The following is a 17281-nucleotide window of genomic DNA, read 5'->3' on the forward strand; positions in this document are numbered from 1 at the left end:
CGTCCAATCATCTGTTGTTTTAGATTGATTACTTTAAACTTTCGTTCCCAGGGTATATGGACGTAATAACTAAGGTAGATCGAAGTGTCTGGGTCTGTACATGTTGTGTCTTATCAGAGAGAAATGAGCGTCGCTAAAGTACTTTGGGTTCGTTTCCTTGGACAAATCGAAGCTGCATTGCCGCGGAGACTAATACCCTTTTGGAAAGCCCCGGCTGGTAAGTCTTTTCTTGCAGTTATCTCTGTATTATAAATTTGGCCCTCAGTTAAAACGTGTAAATATAGTGGTAATGACTAATGTTAATGGGTCATACTGCAGCTTGGCAAAGAGTTCAGACGATACTACTTTGAGAAAACAATTGTGGTAGGATATATACCCCGGCCACTAATTTGCATATGAAGAGATGTGCCTCGTTGTTTAGAAAACAATAGCTAGTTAGCCTACTCTCTGTCCGACCTTCGCACCCGACTTTACAATAGACGAATTCAGCTTAAGTGCATCATGGGTAATCATGGAAAGATGGAGAGAAATAGGAAGTTCAAAACGATGAAAAGTATTCATGAAATGCAATTTTGGGTTTTTTATTTTCCAACACAGAAGATATACCATGAAAGGTGTGTCAGAATATATTTGGAGAGAATGGCTATTGTAGAAATTATTTTATTAAAAAGAGTTTCGGCCATACATTTCCTGTAATTCCAAAGGCACAAAATTAAAGAGAATGTGTGGAGACAAAAAAAGCAATATTTAGGAATTCCAAAGAACGGATACCAAGTCTAGTTCATCTCAGTTGTGACATGAACTTATTTGTTTGGCTTATGAATGCGAAAGTCAATAAAGTAGAGTCATGTACAGTGTATTTTTCTTTGAATTTCCATACAAACCTTTGAATTTCCTGCCATGTTGCCCTGATTACCCATGATGCAATCAAGAGCGTGAACTCGTCTATTTTCACAGATTCTTCCATTGCCCTCATCAGGGGTGACATCCAATATTGATCTGTGGCTTTTGTTCAAATTATTAGTGCTATGTTATCAATCAATCAATCAATCAGTGTATTGTAGTTAAAAATATGACACAATACAGTCCTAGGTGTATCAGAGGGGTACTTTAACAGAGACTACTTACACAGAATGGTGGCCCACCTAGAATACATTGTAGCTTTGCTACATGTAAAACAAAACGTGTAACTTAATATTATACCATGCGAGGTGATAAAACAAAAGGTACACGTAAAAGTGTACATGTAAATGGTGACCAATTTAAATAAATAGTTTTGCATGTATCAGTATGGCGTCTGATTGTGTGTTTAAGCATGGCCTCTTCTTCTTTATGAATAACTTCATAAATCAGACAGTCCAGTTTTCCGTTGCACTTCTTCAAAACGGAAAAAAATTGTTGGTGAGGTCACCGGTGGTTTGCAGACCGTGCTCATTCTGTGCTTGCCGATTGCTGAATAACGGTGTTCACCATTACACTGAAATAAGTGTTGGCTGGTGTAGCCGACATACTCTGGGTCACATTGGTAATTATACACAATGCATTGTTGGCTAATAGTTGGGCTCACACATCTTGAAGTCTTAGATCTGATGATTGCGATGCCCCTTGATTTATGAGTCAAATGGTCAACGAGCCATGAGTCAATGAGACTCACAGTCAATATAGCAATAATTTATTGATTAAGCCTGAGCCCTCGTTTCAGTGATTAGGGCTAAGCATTCTCTGAAATTTTAGCTTTCATTTATGGGTTAGGGTAACTGCACTAACTCATTGACTCATGACTCATTGACTCATTGATTCTCAATAATTGCCTTTTCACTGTGTCGGCTGACTTCTGATCTTTAAAAGGCAAAACCACTCGGTGAACAGCATTTTTGTTAGTGGGTAATTGAGCTTGCAATCTAGGGTTTTCAGACCTCAACGAGGTGACAAAGTGAGAGATACTGTAATTAATGAAGCTATCAGGAAACTTGAGGTTAGTAAACATCATCTTGAGATGATCACATTCAGATTTGAAAGACTCTCATCTGGATGACAGGTGGAACGCACAATGTAACATGGTCTTCAGTCGCAATTTCTTGTACCTTTTATCAATGTGGCTTTGATGGTGAAGCAGTAGGCCGAAATGTTTCAAAAATACCGATTATGTGACGCTATTCCCTCATTCTTCCCATGGCTTGCGAAAGAAAGTAACCTGAAGTATAGTCTCCACCTGCTTACACTGTTGTGTCTATTTCACCCCTTCTTATTTCCTCGGACAAGGCTTTTCCAGGGTTAGGGTTAGGCTAATAGCTTCAGCCAGTTTCACTCCCTGTCAACATACATGTAGTTTCCCACTTGTCTCTTTGGCGAAGTGCAACAGAAAGTGGCATCATGTGATCAGTATTTTTGAAACCACAGAGCCACAAAAAATGTTATTAAGTGGTCAGAATTTTTGAAGCGCAGACTGAAATCAACTTCCCTTGAAGTACGCTGAAAAAAGCCGTTGTCCACGGACGTCTGAAATCGATAGTACAGTACAACCAGTTCAAACAAGTTTGGTTACTTACTGACATTATGTAATCAATGGTGCAATCACGCTATTTTTCTTGTTGTTTTGTTTTTATTAAAACATGTTATGTAAGAGAAATTGTTCTTTAATCATGGCTTTGTTCTATGAGTATGGAAAAGAGATTTAAAACCAAATGAAATTGAATCATCAGATTTTTGCTGCATTGGCAAGACAGATTTTAAATATTTGAATGTCAATGTATTAAATAAAGGGAATTACATTTCCTCTGAAACCGCTATCCTCAAGAAAACAGGAGTGGGAGGGTCCCAAACAGAGACGATATAGATGTATCTGGGAACATTCAAATGGAGTTATTCGATTCTGGAGAGCTGTCTTCTCATGTTTGTGCCAAGTGTCCCTAATAGAACTACATGTACAAGAAAATACTGCAACTTACATGATTACGTGTACCGGTATATTGTACTTAGAGTTCATGTATGACAAAAAATATCAAAATAATTAAGTAATAATATTATTATTATTACTATTATTATTATTATTGTTGTTGTTGTTGTTACAATAATATTTCAGTGTTCTATATATTTTTCTCGCGAGGGGTAAGCAAAAAATGTAGGGAAGAAAAACTCCCAAAAGAAAACATCAAGATTTAAGGAAAGTCCGAGTATACATGTATCTGGTAAATAATGCCATTCCTGAAACCAGTTGGTAATGTAGCTAATGTGGGCTTTTAATTAAAATACTGTGCATTTGAAGCAATAAATTCGCAAAATTTGCTGCAGAAGCCTGTTACAAATAATTGTTGTTGAGCGTTGCTAGACCTAACCTCACATTCTGGAAGTTTCTTGAACATCCTCCACTTGCTTATATGACAAAGTTTTAAAGTCATCCATTTTTGTGGTAGTGCATGTCATCAGGGCTGTCAGAGTGAGTGAGTGAGTGAGTGAGTGAGTGAGTGGGTGTAAGATTTGTAGGCCTGCAGCACGTGCATGATTTACGAAACTAATCTCCAGTTTTCTTGAATTACAATTATTGATGTTAGTTTGCGGCCCACTTGTCGCCTTTTTCCTTTCTTGATTTTCTTAATGAAAAGAGAATGAAAACTGTTTGAGTATGTTATTGTCAAATTAAATTCTTAAATCAAAAGCACTACATGTATTTTCACGTCTACAGAAATGGTCACTCAGCTCACATTCCACAGACATTCTGCAGGTCAAATAAACAAGAAAAATTCACCAGTCGATCATAATATTTCTACTGTCAAAGACCAGGTCAACTTCTCTACCTACATGGGGAAAAAAGTCAACAGTGATTTCCTCGCAACAGAAAGAAAAGCAGTAGAAAACTATTTTTATAGGTTGAAATTCCCACAGCACTGTGCTCAAAAATTTTGCCCAGTGTTAAAAAATATGAGCTCTTCTGAATTAAACGAAACATTAAAAAATCACAATGCAGTTTTGACGTATGTCAAAATCTTTTTAGTCATCCAGTGTAAGTGTATGTTCGGCAACACTAACTAATTTAATTTTGCTGATTGTGATTGGTAAACATGTAGATTATATCGGCTAGTCTGGGTCTGTTGATTTCACTGATGTAATTTATTCACGCAAATTTTCGCTCCACTTTCCTTTAAAAAAGTTATATCTGTATGAAAAATAAAGAAGCGGAAGCCACCTGTGTGTTAGGTCAAAGGGAAAACAAAGCTGAAAACTTTTTTCAAATCCTCATGTCATTTAACAGCCGCATCGGAAAATAGCTGGGTGAAAGACGAAAATAAACAGGTCTGTTGGAAGCATGCTTGAATTTCAACGAATGAGCCCCAAAATCGGCAAGAATTTGTTACGCTGATGAATAATAAAGCGGTTTCTATTTCTAAAACGATGGAATTACCCAGGGTGATAAATAACCTTGAATGAAGGGGGTAATTTCTAATTAAAAGAAACTGTGGTGCTGCGTCGGTGGGGAAGTAGTATACAAAAATTTGGTTTTATCAACAGAGTTGATAATGTAAATTGGCCACTGTACAGAGATTCTATAGAGATTGATAAATAACCTTGTCTGGGAGAGTAAATCTTTGACTTTGCAGAATCATGAATGAATGGTCAACTTCAAGAGTTGGATGATTGTGATCTCTGTGTTGAATTCACACATTTTTCACACATTTCTTGTCGACTTTTATAACACTTGAAAGAAAAAAAAACTAACAAAAACGGCAATCCCATGTCTTGCCATTATTTTGCCACAGATGTATCCTGTTGTTAGTAAGACGCAAGGTAACGTGATCACAGGCGGCCGCTGAAATTGATGTCTCTTTCAATTTGTGCGATTTACTGGTGCATTGCTGATGGCAATTTTTTAAATTCTTGATCAACACTTCCCAAAAACTTCCTTGTACTCTTCCTTAAAACTGTGCCTCAATATTTATTTACTTTTGCATATAACAGTTGTTTTGCATAAAGTAGGCTAACAAAATCTGTTCCATGCTTTGTTCGCATCTTTCAGCATTAAAATAGAACTTTCCGCCGTATTTTTTTGGCAGCAAGTCATATAAATTATGTTGACTCCCCCATCCAGATACTAACCCTGCCAGACAGTGATAACTTCAGCGAACTTTTGTCGTGGAAACTGTCAGACGTTCGGAGTACACGCTTAAATTTGCTGTGAAAAAGAAGTTGTAGTTCATGTCAGACTCAAAGCCAATGTTTCTTGATTCCCATTTATTTTCTTGTATTTTACATGTTACGTCCTGGAAAACAAAATGCAGCTCAGTTGACAGTTACATTGTACATCCATGGAATAAAGCACCGTGTCAAGTTACTGCACTACCACACGTACGCAATGCGTACCTATTCTCTCTTTCATTAATAAGGAGTTGCTTCAGTTATATTATCATATGACCGGTACTGCCCCGCGCGCGCTTTCATTGCAAAACTATTGAGAAAATCCCCGTATGAGGGCCGTACTCGATGGCGCGAGCAGGGCCAGAAAAACCCGTCCGGCCCTGCTAGGATCACATACGGCCCTTATACCGGGATTTTCTCAATAGTTTTGCAATGAAAGCGCGCGTGAGATGCGAACTAAAACAACTTTGTTGCAATTGCTATATAAATCCCGACTTTTCGGTCAAAATGAGCGACTTCAGTGAACATTCCGAATTTTGTTACCCGAAAAAAAAAAAAAAGGGAAAAGCGCGGTGGTCATTTACGCCATGACCTCGGGCCAAATATTTTCCCGTCCGGCCCTCCCACTCAGTCAATAACTGCGCTCGGTCCGTACGCCATGACCTCAGGCCAAATATTTTCCCGTCCGGCCCTCCCACTCAGTCGATTAATACCTTTTAATTATGGTTTAACCCATTCACACCTCAAACGCCCTGGGATGCCCCCCAGCCAATTGATGAGTAAAATTGTCTGGCGTTAGACAGAGTAAAATCTATTAAGCCTCACTTTCATGGCCAATTGGTTAACACATTAAAAATCAAATTTCAGTCCTGCATCTTAACATTTCGAACCTCCTCAATGTTCGTACAAGTTGAAAATTGACCCACCAAAATTAGTTCTCTTTAAAAATTATTGTACCCTCTCTTAAACCCCCCAGGGGCATAATTTAAAAACTCACTGCCTTAGTTTGTAAGCTAGCTAGAAGAGAGATGTTGAAAAGCAATTCCTTGTCAAATGAGTCTGACAGTGTCTTTTTGTTAGTGGACTAATCAGATTTTCCCATTGCTAGTGCAGTGGGAAATTCTGAACAAGTCACATACAGTAGCAATCATCACAGTCTCTTTATCTCCTCCTCCCCCTCATAAATCTTTAGACTCTTCTAGGCAGCACCAGGTGAACTTTATAAAGGTTGTGGACTACAAGTGCTATCCTGAGTTACATTATGTACGTAATACAACATGATATTGCATGCAGGTAAAATGGAGATCCTAAGAAGCCAGATCCTGTACATGTACAGCTTAGTTTGTTCCTTCCTTGGCAGATAATTTAGTCAGTAGAAGCTCAGAAATTAAAAGTGCCTTGTTTTGGAAAACCGAGCTTGTTACATCTACCAAACTTCGCCACACTAGTGTACACATTGAGAAAAAGAAATGGAAAATGTGAATGAAAATCATCCTCTAATTTAGGTAGAGAATACAATTTTCTGCACCATTTGAACTGCACTGGATTTGATAGGAGTATACAGGTGACATGACTACTGTTGGCTGTCAGTCTTTCATGTTATTATTGATTTTACTACATTACTGCAAGCTAGGAACAATTAAGGTCACAGCAGTAGAGATGGAAATAATTATTACACTGATCAGGGTTTAGGGACAAACTGTAAAAACTATTTGACATTTCATTGTACTTTTTTAGGGCCACAGACAATCTTCTTTTGGGCACCAGCTTTCAAATGGGTGAGATATATGATTGAATGTTGTGTTAACAGTGCATGTATTTTTAAATTAACAAAAAATATACTGTATTGTATCTCCAGCCTGTCCAATACAATTTTGTTTATTGGATTCGGGCCTTCCCGTCTGGAAATACAGGGATACTGTATTTGTATATATATGCAGATTAATTTCCTTTGCAAAAATGTAAAAAACATGGCACAAGTTAACATTACAGCTGTACTTCCTTTTCTCTTTTTACTTATACTATACAATTCATGTACATGTATTATGACAAACTTAATTATTCTACTACGTTTTAATTTCTTATTTCTGCTTGATCAATGACTAAAGCGTAAGAAGGTTATAGAGTGCAATACAGAAGTTGCTTTGGAAACACAGATCCAGTAATTTTGTTGAGTATGTAATACGATGTAAATAAAAATCATATCAACTTGCTCATGCATTTCGTACAGACATAAATTAATACATATATACAGTTTCATTTTTAAGAGTACCCAAAATAGGCTTGTATCTCCGAGAAATCAAATATCTAAAACAAAATACTATAAAATTGATTAGAAAAATACACTAACAGTTACTATAATAAAATCTATGAAAAATTGAGATTTTATTGTTGGATGGCTAAAATAGAATTGTGTAAGGAAGAAGTAGCTCTAAGCTTGTCAGGTAAAGTGCTCCAGAACTTAGTGGCTGTATTATTGAATGAATTCCGGCCATAAGTTGTAGTGGAAGGTTTAGGTACTGTAGACTAAGGATATGAGTTCCTCTCATGGAATAGTCAACAGATTGCAGAGAAAACAGATCTTTGAGATACCACAGATTCCCTTCAAAATGAAGGCATTGAAAGATGATTATAAGAATGTTCTGGGTCCGCTTGATAGTAGTGTACAATCTCTTGTCCCTTGCAAAAGATCACCATAAGAAATAACTTTTTCATTTTTAGATTAGGTTAGGTACAGTACCCCAAGTATACATTTTGGTCAGTGCATCTATCATATCCTTATTCCGAGAGTCACAAAAATGGCATACAGTAGAACAATACAAGAAGTGCAGTAATGTAATAATACTAAGGTATGAACAAGCTTACGAAATCTAGTTATTAGATTGAATTGATTGGTTATCTTTTTACAATATATTTGACATTTGAAATGTGTTCATCAAAACAAAGTCTGTTATCCACTGTCATTCCGAATAACTCGTGGATTTTTTCACCAGGAAGGAAATCACATGATCAGTGCTTCCTATTATCATCGTGATTTATGGTCACTCATGGTGTTTTGAAAGTTTTCAAATTGCACTCACCTACAGCTCATGCAATTTTGAGAACTTTTAAAACTTCTGCCCATAAATCATGAAATGCACTCAGTCGTATGATTTCCTATGTACATTGTACTTATAACATTACATATTGACCTATTTATAGATATGAAAAACAACCCATACTATTAATATTTATGCAGGGTCTGGTATTTGCTGGAATTGCTGATCTTGCTAGACCAGCTGATAAACTCAGCCCATCCCAGTCCACTGCTCTAGCTGCTACTGGTAGGTGTTTGAAAACTACATGTAAGTTTGTGTAAACTTGTTATTCTTTATTGGAAGTCAATGCTTTTCATATTTTAACAATTGCTTATTAGCCTTTCTAACCCTAACCCTAACCCTTCCTGTTGGGCCAGTTCATCAATATGAAGTATTTTTTATGCCCCTCTGCTTGAAACAATAATGTAAAAGTCTTTAGACGCAAGTACAAAAAAATTGTGACATTGTACTTTGAAAACCAAATTTCACCCTTGAAGCCTGGATATCCACATTCAAGTTCTCCTCACTGGTATGCAATCATTGTCTTATGCTATTAGTTGGGATTATATTAAAAGATAAAAATTCCCCTCTAGTGGTAATTTTTATCAATTCCTGTAACCTTTTCTCTTGATTATATTGTATGGACATTGTCAGAAGAAATGTTTTACATTTGTCATTCTTAGCACGAAGGTGCCATCTGGTTGCTTTTCTGGTTATTGCTTGTCAAATCATTTGTTGATCTCATGGATATACCCACCAGTGCCCATTTCAGTAATTAGGTCAGGTGTAAACTCTCATTTTTCTTATTAGCATTGTTTAGTACTAGAAACTGATTTAGAATGGTTGGTTTTTTAGAGTTGTACTTGGTGTGTATACCCATGAGATCCCTGTCATTTGTTGTATACCTTGTGCAAATCAATGTCACACTACAAGCTGCAGATAAATGGATTTGGCTATTAAACTTACAGTAATATACTATGTTACAAAATTGAATACCAGTAAAGGTTTGACTACAGCACTCCAACACAGTAATTTATTATTGTTTGCCCTTGGCTGGGAAGAAAAAAGTGTTGATGAGATAACGTTGATAATAATAATAATAATAATAATAATAATAATAATAATAATAATAATAATAATAATAATAATAATAATAATAATAAAAGTTAGGAAGTTTTTAGGTTTGGATAGAGGGAACCAGGTTTTGTTTAATATGCAGAAGGCAGTTTTATCGTACACCCTAAACATAGCAAGGTCATTCAAGGTTTCGACGAGTTATTAAGGAATATAAACTCTTGTTCCTTTCTCAAATGCTGGTTCGCCTGAAAATGCAGGCTTCTTTTCAAAAATTGTGTTTATAACTGCGAGGATCATAGCTTTACTTGATTTCATATCCGCAGTTCGGGGCTTCATAGCTCAGTTTGTTAGAGCATCACACCGGTATCGCGAGGTCACGGGTTCAAACCCCGTTGAAGTCTTGAAATTTGCAGGCTTCTTTACGCAATTGCAAAAATTGCGTTCATAACTGCGAGGATCATAGCTTCACTTGATTTCATATCCGCAGTTCACATATGATCCATCTCATATATAATTTCATCGTTGATTCATTCCTCACGGGAACATTGGAACCCACAAATGACCAGCTCCCAACGTCAGTGGCTTCATAGCTCAGTTGGTTAGAGCATAGCACCGGTATCGCGAGGTCACGGGTTGAAACCCCGTTGAAGTCCTGAATTTTTCAGGCTTCTTTACGCAATTGCAAAAATTGCGTTCACAACTGAGAGGATCATAGCTTCACTTGAACTTAACATTAGCGCAAAAGAAGCACTAAAGAACTTTAAAGAACATTAAAAAATTACTTGCAAAATTTCCACTGATTGAAATGTTTTAGTCGCAAAAGTGACTCATACGGGCGCAATTTCCAGCCCTGCAGAAATCTGCACTTCTTGGAACAGTGACCATTTTGAGAAAGGTCCTTGAAGTCTAAGGTCTCAGATGAGAGCAGACTGAAAGTAGACACTTCTTCTCCAGGACAATGAGAATCTGTGAAAGTCGTAATCATAATAATAGGTGGTGTGACCATGTTCCAGAAAGTTTGCTTGAAAATAGCGATTACCTCGATGGAATATGATCGTCTGGGTGGAAGTTCATGTACATGCAGTCCTGAGAAGGACTATTGGCAGACTGACGTTTTGACAACCTGTAAGTTGTAATTAACAGTCTACAGTTATAAGTTTTGAGTGGGAAGTTCATTTATTAAAAATTTCCCTTCAAAACAACTTTTCAGTGCAATTTACTATGGAAGGACATTGTATTTCCTATGCGCATAATTCTGTGATCCAATCAACGCATGAAATGACAAGACAGAAAAATGCATGGCACACACATACATATTACCATGAGGTAGCTCTAAGGAGCGTTCGATAATAATTCTAATCCAATTCATCCATGAGCTGGCTCGCAGGAACCTTTGATTATTTATTGTAACCTACTTGTTTTTACTTTAATTCTTTTGCTTTTAGGGTTAATATGGGCAAGATATTCCATGGTGATAATCCCAAAAAACTGGCTTCTATTCAGCGTCAACATTGGTCTTGGACTGACAGGAATTAATCAGCTTTGCAGAATCGCATAGTATGTTCTGGTTATCATAATTACATGCTCCTTGCAGTGCAGATATGTCTAGAAATGCAATTTATTAGATGCATTCTAATTTTGTTAACACTTTCACTGCAAAGTTCAACACTAGAAGATTATTGAAAGACATAAAGCTTTCAAAAAACTGTTTGAAACGTTTTGACGACATTTCAACATAACTTCACGTCACGTTACGTCAATTCAGAGTAGCAACTGGAAATATATGAGTGTAATTCAACAGAAAAATTGTCCTCATTGGTATAATTCCCAAAGGCCAAAATGAACCAAGAATATTGCATAAAAATAATTAAGTGTCAGGTAACAAGTTTAACACTAATTAAATCTGAGTGTTCAATGAAGGCTTTTTACTTTTTAATAATTTTTGTAACTGTATTTCAAAACCACTAGGTTACATTTTAAGCCACCTCTACACGAGCGATTTTTTGCTCTCGCCGGTGATACGATTTTCTCAAATTTTGTCGCGTCGCAAGCGCGCGATGAAAATCGCAAGTGTAGCCACCCTTGAACTGGCGACGTAACAGCTGAAAAAATCACAGAAAAAATGGCGAGAAATTGAATGAGTTGAACTTGAATTCCTGCAATTTTTTTCTGGGATTTTTTCAGCAGTCGCGTCACCAGTTCAAGGGTGGCCACACTTGCGATTTTCATCACACGCAACCTTGTCATGCAGATTTTTTTAGCTGTAAGGGTAACTGTTTTCTCTTCAGTTATAGGTATTCCCATCCTGAACTGAATGAAATAAGAAAAGAAGAAAGTGAATGAGTACAAATGTAAAGAACTGCTGAAGAATATGAAAGAGCAGAATAAAATTAAAAGGGTGTAAATAATGTTAAAGGGGACATAGTTTTTTGAGTGGATGTAGAAGTTATTAAGCAATCAATTATTTTTCTTCCTGTGATGACTTTAATCCATGTTGTATCACTAACAATGGAGAGGTGCAATATTTATGTCACTTCTCTTTAGGGTGAATAGTGTCTTTCAAAATCCAAAAATTTGTACTGAAGTTGATAATAATTATGGTAATTTACCACCACAGGGATGTACTAAAGAAGCTGCTGTTTCAAGCGTCAGCCCTTAATCATAGTGTGTTAAGGCATTCTAATAATAATAGACAGTAGTCCTAAGATAAGGAGGGGTAACATTAATATTAGGATTGCGGTTGTCTAAAAAATCGACGGTTCTTGTGTTTTAAACAAAATAAACACTAATTAACTCGTATATACATGTAGTACGATGAAAAAATAAAGTTGTTGAACCATTTGAAGCTGACTATTCTCCCTGGTTATGTTGAAATTTTTGTATTCATAATTTGTGATGAAAAGGCCTTGTTTTATCAACCCATCGACCCCTGGGAGTGAGACTTTTCTAATACAGATTTTACTAATACCAGACGATTTTACTTGTCAACTGGGGGTACCCTAGGGCATTTGAGGTGTCAATGGGTTAACTTAATCACTTACAAGTTGATTTTAACAGAGTTTATTTGACCTGAGACCACAAAAATAGCTGGAAGCGTAGATGTGTCTTAAACATACGCAAAGCGCAAACAAAATTATCTCGATCGCTCTCATTACTTTCACACGAAAGAAATCACAACTTATGTTTAGCGCATTCCGTGCGCATCACGTCATGTGCGCTATCAATATTTTAGTTACATGTCTTCGGGACATTTCTCCCCTTCCAAAACGGACTTAAAGTTTAGATCTTTCTTTTTTTTCTTTTTTCTTTTAACACGACAATGTTCTTTTGAACAGTTCATAAGTAATGACTAACAAAACACTGTGTCAGAGTTCAAGCGTTGCATTCAAGCGGACAGAGCTTTAGAATTGGTCTCCTCAAGACTGAGCCTTTCACTTTAACATCGGCTTTGCGTACATGTCCATCTGGTCCCGGAAGACCTTGACTATCCTCCCGAATGGCCACTTTCCATGAGGTGTGTCTACATAACAGCAAGACAAGATCTCCTACTTTCAGGTCTCGCCTCTCTTTCCCCCACTTCTTTCTTGGGCTAAGGAATGATTAGTGCCATTGTCGGAAGTGACCTGAGCTGGAAATCTTCGTGATGTCATTCTGTAGAACGCATTCATGGAAGAGTCAGTGTCCAGTCCATAAGCCATTCCTAAATGAACAGCTCGGGTGTTCATGCCAGCAAAAAGACATAGGTAGCGTTTGAGCTTAACTTTTCCTCTCCCTTGCTTTACAAGGAAGGGCCCAGTAAAATTAACTGAAATGTTGGGGTAAACGCTCGCAATAAGTATGGGTTATTGACCAAGCGTGAGGTCAAGATGACTGGATGTTGGCCAAGTTCTTTTTTTGCGTGTTTCGTCGAGGTCCATATACACGCAAAAAAAGAACGAGGCCAATATCCAGTCATCTTGACCGAACAATCTTGGTCAATAAAGGATTTATTATATGACTTAAAACACCAAAAAATGATCTTTGATCTTGCGGGACCAAGCGAGAAATCCCGAGCGGGCAGTATCGCTCCAGCTTGCCCGCTCGGGTAGCCAATCAGAGCGCGCGATTTGGTTCATCTTGCCCGCTCACGGAGCTAGTCATATAATAACATCTGTTATCGCACGGCAGGTAGTGGAGCCATGATCTGTGACGCTGGCCGAACTGTTCTTCTCCTGCAAACCATGCAGGCTCTCTCACACTCACGAATCACTTCCCTGGCTCCAGGAAGCCGGAACCTTGAAGACAAAAAAGCTAAAAATTGATTTGTAGCCACATGATTAGTCTTTGTGAAGACGTTCCACTATCAATCTTACTTCTTACTTCGTGCTTCCTTGGCAAAATGATGGGATGTCATGCTTCCCACGCAATGTCAGCCAGTCGCAAGCGACTGGCTACTGTACAAGCGACTGTTACCCCGCAATAACCCATGCATCACTTGCAAGAACCGGGGATACGAGCAATATTTTCGAACTTGAGGGTAGAGCTTCTCCCTTTCGTGCTCGCAATACTTCCTCTAGAAAGCACTTCACTTTGTGCTTGACGAAGCACAATAATTTCATCATTTATCTCTTCTGCTGTCAAGGCACCCTGGACTCTTGACATCTTCAAGCTGTTATGAACAAATCGCATGACAGGCTAGAACACGGAGAAATCTAAACCAGTCAGATTATCTCTTCGGATCCAATCGTGTATCTTTCCAGCTCAGAAGCCACAAATGTGTGTTGTACTTCTGTTTCTTCTCCGCGTCATCTAAACTGTTGCAAAGAGTAGGCATCGTGGGCCATATTTCCTTAGGGTTATTGAAATACTCTGGCCCATTCCACCAGGCCTGATCATTGGCTAATGAATCGATTGTCAAGCCCCTGCTGAGTTTGTCGGCTGGGTTGGCTTAGCTTGGTATGTAGCGTCACTGAGCTGGATCAGTTTCAGTCTGTATCTCACCGACTCTGTTCGAGATGAATGTTTTGAACTGGCAAGAATGTCCACGTACCCAGTGAAGAACAGCAAGACTATCAGACCAACTTTTCATTTGGAAGGCCAAGAGTCTGTCCCACTTTCTCTGCAATTTGAAAGCCAACAATAGCTGCCATCAATTCAAGGCGAGATATACTGATTGCTTTCAGAGGTGTCACCTTGGCCTTGGACATGACAAAACGAACTGTTGAATTACCGGAATGGTACTCGTGCTTCAGGTAAGCCACTGCACCGTATGCCTCTTGAGATGCATCTGTGTATGTATGGATTTGTGAATCTACGACCTGCTCGGGCTCTTTCAACGAACTCGAAATCTTGACCTCTGACAGACTTGAGAGCTCTTTAAACCACGTTGACGCTGCTTCGGAAAGCTCATCTGGCAACTCTTGTTCCCACTCTAAGCCTGCAGTCCACATATCTTGCAGCATCATTCGAGCTGTGATGGTAAATGGAGACACAAACCCCACGGATCAAACAGTGTTGCAGTGTGACTCAAGAAACTTCTTTTGGTCAGGCAGATGTCATCAGGTGGAGGGTGCACGACAAATGGGAACTGATCAGCAGTTGACTCCCAAGAGATTCCCAATGTTTTTATAAAACGGCATCACATGAGCTTCCAGATCCAAATTGGCCACACGGTATTCTTGTGGTATCATTTTGAGAACTTGTTCACAGTTGGAAAGCCATTTCCTTGGCGCCTTTCCAGCTCGCTTCCAAAGAATTGTGAGATGATAGTGCAGCTTGATTGCTTTTTCTACGGTCTCCACAGAATCTAAAAATTTGGTTTATCAACGGAGTTGATAATGTAAATTGACCACCGTACAGATATTCTAAAAGCTGACGTTTCGAGCGTTAGCCCTTCGTCAGAGCGAATCGAGGGATTATGGGTTACGTGTAGTTTTTATAGTAGAGTAGGAGCTACGCTATTGGTGGTAACATGGCAACGTGAAAAGTAGGAATATATTAGTTAAATGAAAAGCGTTCGTTAATACCGTGAGGATTAAGGGTGCCGATTTGAAAGATGAATTTTTGTTCCAGATTCTTGCGGCTTTTCGTCGTACCTAGATGTAGGGAAAGGCCGCAGATATCCATGTGTTTTTTGGAGTGGTTAGGCAGATTAAAATGGCGAGCGACTGGCTTAGATGCATCCTTGTCATTCTTCTCAACATCGCGAAGGTGTTCGCGGAATCGGTCACCTAGTCGTCTACCTGTCTCACCAATGTATAATTTATTGCATAACGTACAGGTTATGCAATAAATGACATTTGCGGAGGTACATGTGAAACGATCAGTGATCTTAACAGATCGCTTAGGTCCCGATATCTTGCTAATGTTAACAATGAAAAGACAAGTTTTGCATCGTGAGCGCGCGCATTTGAAAGTGCCGGGTTGCTCGTTGGTTTTGAGCGCGCTTCTAACTAAAAAGTTGCCTACGTTTTTGTCGCGTTTGAATGAAATAAGTGGAGGTTGCGAAAAGATTCTACCAGTCTCGGGATCATTTTGGAGTAATTTAAAATTACTAAGAATGATGCTTTTGACTGCGTGATTATGAGGATGGAAAGTGAGGGTGAATGGAATTCTGTCATTCTTATCTTTCTGTGACGTTTGTAGTGACGACTGTCGATCAAATTGTTGGGCGCGATGATGGCCCGCTTTGACCACAGAGACAAGATAGCCACGTTTTTCGAAGAACTGGCACATCTCCTCTGATTTGCTGGAAAAATCGGAGTCATCACTACATAGACGTCGAAGTCTAAGAAATTGAGAATAAGGAATGGAGTTCTTGACATGTGATGGATGTGACGATGAATACAACAAATAACTGTGTGAATCAGTAGGTTTGTAGTGCACACTAGTACATAGCACGTTGCCTCTAATAGAAACTTTGATATCTAGGAAAGCCAATGAAGTTTCCGAAATTTCCCAGGTATATTTAAGAGCCGGATGAAAAGAGTTGACGGAGGTTATAAATTGATCGAGTTCTTCTCTGCTGGATGAAATAGCGCCGATGCAGTCGTCGATGTAGCGGCCGTAGAGTTCAGGTTTGGGGCCGTTGTACTGATTAAAAAATTGGTGTTCAACATATCCTACAAAAAGATTGGCATAGCTAGGTCCCATTCTTGTGCCCATCGCTACACCATTAATTTGTTTGTAATAGTTGCCGGCGAATGAAAAACAGTTAAGCGTTAAAACTAGTTCGGCAAGGCGGAGGAGCGTTTCCGAGCTAGGTTCTTTGACAGTGCGTTGATCGAAAAAGTGTTTAAGTGCTTGAAGACCTTCGCTGTTAGGAATGACTGTGTATAGAGATGTAATGTCCATGGTGAAAATAAGTTTGTCTTGGCCGGAGAAATTGAAATCGCGAAAAATTTGTAGTGCGTGTGTACTGTCTTTAATGTATGATGGCAAAGATTTGACGATAGGCGTCATAATCCTGTCTAAGTAGCTAGAAATGAGTTCGGTGGGGCAACTACAGGCAGAAACGATAGGTCGACCTGGGTTGTTGGGTTTGTGAATTTTAGGCAAGAAGTAAATGCACGAAGTTCTAGGGGTGTTGATGATGAGATTAGTGGCAGTGTCCGGTAATTCTTGATTAACTATAAGATTTTGAATGGTGTCTTTGACAAGTTTTTGATTGTTGGTCAAAATCAAGTTTTTGATTTGTTAGTCATTCCTAACAGCGAAGGTCTTCAAGCACTTAAACACTTTTTCGATCAACGCACTGTCAAAGAACCTAGCTCGGAAACGCTCCTCCGCCTTGCCGAACTAGTTTTAACGCTTAACTGTTTTTCATTCGCCGGCAACTATTACAAACAAATTAATGGTGTAGCGATGGGCACAAGAATGGGACCTAGCTATGCCAATCTTTTTGTAGGATATGTTGAACACCAATTTTTTAAAGAGGCGGAGCTGCAGACTTCCATGGCAATCCAACAACAAAACCATCTGTGGCTGGTTTGAGTGTGGCAAACACGGTTTCTTCGGCT

General features: G+C 38.6%; 1 protein-coding gene across 1 annotated transcript; it reads left to right on the top strand.

Annotated features, from left to right (window-relative positions):
• Window positions 1–52: 52 nt before the first annotated feature.
• On the top strand, window positions 53–12129 carry LOC138054518 (mitochondrial pyruvate carrier 2-like). The gene is made up of 5 exons (XM_068900969.1): window positions 53–217; window positions 6868–6908; window positions 8369–8453; window positions 10730–10841; window positions 11573–12129. The coding sequence occupies exons 1-5, from the start codon at window positions 124–126 to the stop codon at window positions 11625–11627; spliced, it is 387 nt and encodes a 128-aa protein (XP_068757070.1). The 5' UTR covers window positions 53–123; the 3' UTR covers window positions 11628–12129.
• The last annotated feature ends 5152 nt before the right edge of the window (window positions 12130–17281 follow it).

This window comes from Montipora capricornis, chromosome 6 (assembly GCF_036669925.1).
Source record: "Montipora capricornis isolate CH-2021 chromosome 6, ASM3666992v2, whole genome shotgun sequence".
Classification (NCBI taxonomy): Eukaryota; Metazoa; Cnidaria; class Anthozoa; order Scleractinia; family Acroporidae; genus Montipora; species Montipora capricornis.